The following is an 8238-nucleotide window of genomic DNA, read 5'->3' as shown; positions in this document are numbered from 1 at the left end:
ATGTTTTCAGAAGTATTATTCAGATGGTTGCTTTGTTTTATTTTTGTTTGGTTTTGGTTATATTTTTGTTGCTGTTGGTTTTTTAGAAAAATAATTTTTAAAAGCTACTTGATAATGGTTATTTGAAAGCACAGCTGGCTATACTAAGTTAGCTTGCTTATACTTTCATGTCTTTAAGTGTTCTTTGTATGGACAGGGAGAACAACACAGAGGTAAAAAATAGTAGGCAATTCTCTTCCTATAAAACCAGCACATTCTGTCTTTATTCTTCAGTCCAAAGGAGACTGTTAGATCTTCTGTGTGGAATTTAACAGGAAGTCATCATCCCAGCTGCATCCTGTTTTTCCCCAACATCCTCAGCCTATCGAAATGACTGAGCCAAGATCTGCTTACGTGAGCATCCAAGAAGCAAACAAAGATGGGGCAAAGTGAGTCCAGGCAGCTGAATGAAGACAGGATCCCATTTGATTGTTTGTCCCAAGGCTGCCCAACACCTTTGTGCCGCTGAGCACACCATCAGCTGCATCTTAGCAGAAGAGGTTCCCGAAATGATGACAGAGCTCAACAGTGTAAAAAAAAAAATCTTTATTGCCTTTAAAATATGTGTATTTTCATAGAATATTTGTAATATCACATCCAATGATTTATATTTTGAAATATTTTTTGAAAAATCAACAGTATTATCTTCATCAACTATAACTATGACATATAATGTAACCCCCAATATAAAAGGATTTTCCTTCAGTTTCTTTTCTTACAACTCACTGCTTACACAAAAAATCACACATCAATTTTTGCTTATACTTGAAAAGCTTAGACTTGTAAGCACTTCTCACATCTCTGCCATTTTGATCTCTACTCCTTCCCCTTGTCCCTGAATTTCTGGTAGAGCAGTGGAAGCAAAGATTCATCAGTCCTTGACCCACACACTTTGAACATCAGAGCTCCTGGACATAAACTAAACAAATCATACTCAACTATCTCTAAGGCATGAACATAGCTCTCCTTGGATCAGATGTTAATGGAGGACAAACTCATGCTAGGAGGCAAAGCTCTGTTCCTCAGCTAGCATCCATCATACACCTGTTGTGTGGGTGCTGGTGGCTTCTGGGGGTAGAAACAGAAGGTAGAAATGTGGGGAAACAAAAGGAGGTGTGTTTGGGTCTCTGTGGATGTGTGTCAGTGCACGTAGAGCTGAGTCCCAATGGACAGGGTGGGAAAGAGGAGCAGACACTGTCTAACACCAAAGGTTACTGTGGTTCTGCCCAGCTCTGGAGGAGTTTGGAACAACAGGGGAGGGACATGGAACACCACCTACTTCTCATGGATCCTTCTTGGGAATGGAGGGTGAATAGGCAAGGGGAAATCCACAGAGCAAAAGAGAGGATCTGCACCTGTGTGAAAGCATGCCTGGGGTGCAGAAACTCAAAGGCCTCATTTGAATGTATTTTAAGCTTGTCATTGGGCTGGCTTTGTTTTACACAGAGCTTGGCCAAATTTTCACTTTTCTCTCCTTTTTCAGATAGAGTAGGCTCAAGGCGTCATTTTGATATGCCCTCATGATATTTTTTTAAATAATACAGTTCAGTGTAATTACACAGCAGACTTGTTGATAATGTAGTTTGACTGTTCTGAGTACTTGGGATTTCTTTCCCAGCCCTGTCGAATTCGTGTGAGAGGTTTGTCTACACAAGGAAATATCAGCACAAATTGGACAACCAGTACAGCACATGAAACAACAAGGGACAGCATGTAGATGCTTGGAAGATACCATTTGTATGCTGATGGGCTCAGGAACCATTTTCCACCATAAACCAGCGTATGTGCAGTGCAGAAAATCAGTGCCAGATATCCCAGTTTGGACTAAAGAATGGAGGAAAGAAAGAAGTGGAGGTTAAAACAGCAAATTAAACCAGAACAAATGCAATTTTAAGGACACGGTAAGATTTGTGGCATGTGCCAACTTGGGGACTGATGAAATGAAATGGTTTTATACAATATAATGGCTCTTATTTTTTTCAAAAAGATCAATTCAAATGGATATAGGTGAAATACAGTCTGGTTTTTTTTCTCCATCCATAACTCTGATAATTTTTCCTAGCTCACATATACTAGTGTGAGTGGCTGTCATAATTGTGAAAATGAAGAGAAAATGCTGACATTCAGTAGAGAGATCCAAGATTTTATATGCTCTAGTGCTAATCCATCGAGAAGTACCATACTGTGCAAGTTTTTTGCCTTGATAAAACATTCATTGATAGTAATTTCCCCTTCTCTTGCCTCCCTTCCCCTCCAGCCCAGCTCCTGCAGAGGCATGGCAGCTTGCATGAAACTTCCTCCAAATGCAGAGCTGAGATTATAGTGTTACCAAGGGCAGCCTGTTTATAGTCACGGCAGTTTTTACAGTCTGCAGAAATTGCAGATTCTCTTTGGCATTCTTGCTTGGCATTGAGTTATAAAGTAATTTTCAGACCCATTTAAACTGAAATATCTTGTGAACCAAAAAATTAGCCCAATAAATGGCTAAATTATTTTGTGACTTAGTACAGTTGTGGCATTTGATGTCAAAGTCAGCTTTCTGTTTGTGATGTAGGAGCTCACATCTTCCCAGCTTTCTCTTGTTAATGCACTATGCCCAGCTGAACAATAAGATGCCCTCAGAGCAGTTGTGGGTTTTTACAACTCTATGACGATGTGGATTTTTTTTTTCACTGTGTGAAGATGCACAGTGCACAGATCTCATTTGGAGATATTAGTGGAGGAAAGTCATAAGTCTCTAGTAAATCTGCCCATGGCCATTGCTTATGAGGGAAGAAGGCTTTTTAGAAGAAGTTTTTTTTAGAGGTCCTCTTCTTACCTGTACAAATTGAAATTCTTGCCAGTTGACATTGTTGCTGACTGAAGGCAAGGAAGTTATTCCCAGAAGAACAAATAAAAAAAATCCTAAAATTCCCAAAGCCAAATAAGAGTCACTAATCCACGCCGTAGTGTGGTTGAGTGGTTCTGTTTTATTGTTCAGTGCCTGAAGGAAAGAAGATCAGGTGAATTTGAGTGATAGCAGTTTTAGCATCAATAAGTAGAAAAAAATTCCTGGCAGGTAAGTAGGAGATATGTGTTATACATTAACTCTCTGAAAATCATCAGAGATTTACTTTGAATGCTCAAAAGCAGAAGAGGCATTATATTACATGTAGGCTCTATGTAACTGTAAGTGTAGTAAGTTCTACTCTTTTGTAGACGTGTTGAAGAGATATATGTGGTCCTTTGTAAAGTAAGATTAGAAAGCCAAAATATATTCTATTCTTGAAGGTATATGGAGATAGAGTGTTTACATTTTCCCTGATTATTTTATTAATATGTCACCTATCTAGGAGGAAAACTGAGGGCAGAAATCTCCTCAGCTCAACATAATATCAACAAAACATAGGTATATCAATGTTTAAAAAAACCACAGAAGCTAGGAATATTACAATATAAAAACATTGGACTGCCCATGTGGAATTCTGAAGCTCAGGATAGAAGGTAGTGTTTTAACAGGGCCAGAAGAAAGGAATACATAGAGCAGCAAACAAAACTTACCTGGGAGATGATTCCTTTGCTGGTTCTCCAACTTACAAAGGCTCGCAGTGGAGCAACAAGAGTGAACACAGCGTGCAGGCAAGCAAATGCCAAGGCTATTAGTCCAAGTTGTTTCCTACACAGCATCCATTTGTCCAGCCAGTCTGGAAAACGGCGGTATTTGGTACCTCTGTATAACTGAATAATTGCAGCAAATATACCAGGAAGATAAACCAAGGCAAGAAGGGTGAGTGCCATTACAGGGCAGACCCGATTTGGAATGGTAATTGCAATAAAAAATGAAAAGTCATTCTTTTCATAAATGTAAGTGTAAATTACATCAAGAGCCAAACAGTAGAAGAAGAAGAATGCAGTTAGGCCAAGGGACAAAAAGATGGGAAACTTCCACATTGGGAAGAGTTGCAGAGGGTAATTTTCTATTTCCTGAGCAGCCAAGAGGGATCCCTTATCTACTGGAGTGAAGAGTTGCAGAGGGTAATTTTCTATTTCCTGAGCAGCCAAGAGGGATCCCTTATCTACTGGAGTGAGACCCAGTGCACGAACAATATTCATCACCATTTGTTTAGCTTCTGCATCATCTCCACAGACAAACACCTGCAGACAAAAACAAACAGAAGTTTTTTTTTTACAGAGTTTTATGACATTCTCTACTGCCATCCTTCCTGGATATGGACAATAAGCTTCCTAGGCTGCTTGTTGGCTTCCCTGCTGACCTTGATTAACATAGGCAAAAAGTAGCGTATAGGTGCTTTTGGCGAACAAGTCAAAGAACTTTGAATATAATTCTTTACTTTGGGGAAGGAGATTGTTTCAAGAGGCAAAATTTTATATCTGGAGAGAACAATGTATAACATGTTTAGTACATGTTTTTGCATAGAAGACTTGACATACTTTTCTGAAGGTCTACAAGTAGTTTGTAAGCACAAGATTTTATAGGACCAAATTGAAGCAAAATTTTGAATAGCAGTAAGTAAAAGCAAAATTGTCAGTTGCTCCTATAGCAGTCCTTAAGTATGCCAGGGAAGTGAGGACAGAGATTTTAAAAACACAATTTCCCTATCACAAAAGTAAATATTAGTTCTTTCCAGGTCTAGTAAAATAGTGAAGAAACCATCCTTTCTGTGAGTGCAATAAGTAAACCAATATTCCTTTTGGAACTGGGAGAAAGGGGGCAATTTCTGCTCTTTTTGAGATGATGAAGGCTATAGAGCCTAGGGCTGGCAGCCCTTGGGTTTTTAGCCAAAACTGTTTATCTGGCAGCAGAGTTAACAAAGGTTTGAGTAGCTGGGTGATTTCATGTGTTGTACAAGAGCACTGTCCTTTGAAGTGGCAGAAACCAGGGTAGTAATAAATGATTTGTCTCCATGTAAGCTGCCGTGTTGCTTCCTGTGGCCAGCTCTGTGCTTGCTGGCCTGTGGTTAAGGAGCTGGGTAAAATGGTTTGTGCACACTGATGTTGTGTTAAACTTTGGTGACAATGATTTAGAAACCTTTAGTACCTTATTCACCTTTTAGCTTACCTCCTTTGCCCATACTCATTGCCCTGTCATATCCCTTGTCACCCTTGTTTTGCTTTCTTCATTTTATTCTCACTTTGAAAATTCCTCCTATCTCATTTCTGTTTAACTTTACAACCCCAAGGAACAACAAACAACCCCAACAATCCTCCTGATTTGTTGTCTCTCTTTGTACCTCTGTCGTCTTTCTTTCCTTGCTTCTCTGGTGTCTCTAAATACCTTCCCGAGTTCAGAGGCAAAAAATTGATACTCCTTGTCATGCCATAATAATAACCCAAAGTAATTTTAGCTCACATTTAGTTTGAAATGGGAGATTATAGTGAAAATACCATCTCAACCCTGTCTGATTCTGATGTCCAGCTGTGTTTTGTGTAGCTGACAGGAAGCCATGTGGTGTGTAACTCTGTGCCGAGGAAATCCCCGCTGCTCAGCCTTACCTGCCGGCTTGCATCCAGCGTGCCTGACTGCAAGGCCCAGGCTGACACGGTGTTAAAGCCTTTCACAACCTTACTGCCAGGCAGCAGCTGAGCCAGGTACTCTGCGTTGGATTCAGGGTACTGGTTTAATTTCAGGTTGTTGCTTATGTCCACCAGGACTTTTCCATGGAGAGTTTCTGCTAGCGGTGTTAGAAAGTTGTAATGTTGCCTCTGGATTGCTATGATGATGACAGTGGCTTTCTGTGCTGCCTCTGCATGGCTCAACACCTCTGCATCCTTGGGAATCAGGTTGGATATCTGGGTGCTCCGGCTTCCATACACCACGGAGTAGCCAGACTGAATCATCTTATACCCCAGAGCTCGTCCAAAATCTCCAGTTCCAAATATGCATACTGTCTCTCTCTTGTTAGAATTGTTGGGAGCCAAAGCCATTATGTTGGAAGAATTTTTATTCATCTGTTAAAAAGAAAAAAGTCATAGGAACAAACTAAGCAAAACATCAATCTCTTGAAAAGGAAAGGTTTGTATTCACTCTGGGTGTACAAAATAGACATATTAGCATCTTTTTGTCCTTTAATGTGATTCCTGCACACTCTTCTAAATACACACTCTCAGCAGATTTATGTCCAGTTTTTAAAAAACCATTCTGACTATTCAGTTCTCCATCTCTTACAGCACCCTCTTTTCCATCCTTTTTATGGATTTTAACATCCAGCTGAACTGTTCCAGTTTTCCTCTCTCAAAGACAAAATAGGAGGAAAAGACACAGGACCACAGAGAGCAAGTGTAGCATGCTTTTCAGTGTAATTTTTGCTTACTTATGCTATAGAAAAGCATTGAGGAGGAGTGTGTTTCTAATCAGATTGGAACCTGGAAGGTGTTTTTTAACATACTTTAAGAAGGGCTCCTATAAAAAGTAGCTATAAACCTATATCTTGTTCTTAGTATTTCCTTAATGCAAGTAGTCAGTGCCAGTTTGTTCTATTATTGTTACAATAATAAAATTATTATTATTATAATTTCCTGAAGACTGTTCCATGGACAGTGGACTTGAATATTTCATGCTGAAAATAGATTTTTGATATATATATATTACTCATAGTAAAATTCCCTTTGAGGTTTTTTTCTATCTTCCTTTATCACTGTACCTGGCAGGTTCAAAGTCTTTAATGTATTATCCATGCAATAGCAGGGTGGTTGCTCTGCACTTGCAGAGTGAGATCCCCAGTGCAAATACAGAATCGAAATGATCTGTTTCAAAGGTCTTGCAGTAGGTCTACATGCTATTCTCCCTAACAAAAAAGTGAACTCAGAGCAGAAGACCTAAGACCTCCAACAGGAGACCCTGAGACACTCCTCTCTTGGACTGTCCATTGGTACTTAGAGCAGCAATTTAATTTGCAGGCATCCTGATTCAAGACTTTTACCACATCAGAGCTAACTGTCTTAATTAGAGCTGTGGGAATAACAGCTTTTCCAATTTGCAGGAAAGAAATGCATGAAATGGTTAGCTAGAATTAAAACAACTGCTTTGCTCCTGCTCTTTATGAACCTTTTGCTTGCATTATTTTGTGAAGCACCATTCAGAAGGCTGCAATTTAAATGTACTGCCTTTTAAAAACACTGAGATGATGTTCTTTGCTTTCTTTTGTATTTTTCTGTAGCCAGAACAGTTTTTGCTTTTTAAAAATCCAACATGATTTTAAATTATTTGACCCAAAACTTGCATTTGTTTGTGAATGAAAACAATCAAGCCTCGGCTTCCCGCTACCTGCCATGACCTAGGGATAAGAGCTGTGAGTCAAGGATGCAAACATCTGTGGCCTGTGCTGTGGGGTGCAATCTTTGCTAGCAAGATAGACATACAAATTCTTGTTCTGAGAATCCCATGGGAAGATTTTGGCTTGGACTAGAATAATTGGTTCTATCTATCTATCTGTGCTGGAGTCTGACCTCCCTGTCTCCAGCATCTCACAATTCCTCTTGTCTTGTCCCTTGTCCCTTGAGAGGAGACACTGTCCCCACCTGGCTCCAACTTCCTCTCAGGTGGGTGGAAAGAGCCAGAAGGTCTCTTGGGGTGCAAGGAGAAGTTGTGTTTCTGTGCCGATCACCTCTGAGGCGGCTTGGACTCCTTCGTAAGCTGCCAAGATTTCTTTCTCGGTGGGAGTGTAGTTGACTTCAGACCCTCTGTAACTTCGACTCCAGGATCCCAGTGGTCGGCCTCGGGTCTCACCAGGCACCTTCTGCCAAAGGCTCCAGGACAGACCATGGCTCCCGGCTGCAGAGTAAAGCACATTCTTTACCTCTGGTCCTGTCCTGACTGGTCCAAGGGCTACCGCATGAGCGATCTCCTGTTTGATCTGGGTGAAGGCTTGCTGCTGTTCAGGGCCCCAGTGGAAATCGTTCTTCTTGCGGGTTATGAGGTAGAGAGGACTCACGATCTGGCTGTACTCAGGGATGTGCATTCTCCAAAAGCCTATGGCACCTAGGAAAGCTTGCGTCTCCTTCTTGTTGGTTGGTGGAGACATCGCGGTGATCTTATTGATGACCTCAGAAGGAATCTGACGCCGTCCGTCTTGCCACTTTACTCCCAGGAACTGGATCTCTCGGGCAGGTCCCTTGACTTTACTCTTCTTGATGGCGAAACTAGCTTCCAGGAGAATTCTGATGATTTTCTCTCCTTTCCCAAATACTTCTGTTGCTGTG

General features: G+C 40.7%; 1 protein-coding gene across 1 annotated transcript; it reads right to left on the bottom strand.

Annotated features, from left to right (window-relative positions):
* Positions 1 to 572: 572 nt before the first annotated feature.
* Positions 573 to 5988, bottom strand: LOC146441069 (metalloreductase STEAP4-like). The gene is made up of 4 exons (XM_085050899.1): positions 5533 to 5988; positions 3580 to 4173; positions 2858 to 3022; positions 573 to 1863 (listed from the first exon to the last, which is right to left on the bottom strand). Exons 1-4 carry the CDS (start codon positions 5986 to 5988, stop codon positions 1594 to 1596), a joined length of 1485 nt encoding a protein of 494 aa, XP_084907025.1. The 3' UTR covers positions 573 to 1593.
* Positions 5989 to 8238: the final 2250 nt, after the last annotated feature.

This window comes from Lichenostomus cassidix, chromosome 2, assembly GCF_008360975.1.
Source record: "Lichenostomus cassidix isolate B80296 chromosome 2, HeHo_3.0, whole genome shotgun sequence".
Classification (NCBI taxonomy): domain Eukaryota; kingdom Metazoa; phylum Chordata; class Aves; order Passeriformes; family Meliphagidae; genus Lichenostomus; species Lichenostomus cassidix.
This window is presented reverse-complemented; position numbering and strand designations above follow the sequence as displayed.

What these genes read in the sequence shown, in the direction of transcription:
- LOC146441069 (XM_085050899.1), bottom strand. Translation starts at nt 5,988, where the DNA reads ATGAATAAAAATTCTTCCAACATAATGGCTTTGGCTCCCAACAATTCT. An exon ending in CGCTGGATGCAAGCCGGCAG is followed by an intron (nt 4,174 to 5,532) that starts GTAAGGCTGAGC and finishes TTTTGTCTGCAG; the next exon opens with GTGTTTGTCTGTGGAGATGA. An exon ending in GCAAAGGAATCATCTCCCAG is followed by an intron (nt 3,023 to 3,579) that starts GTAAGTTTTGTT and finishes TCTTTCCTTCAG; the next exon opens with GCACTGAACAATAAAACAGA.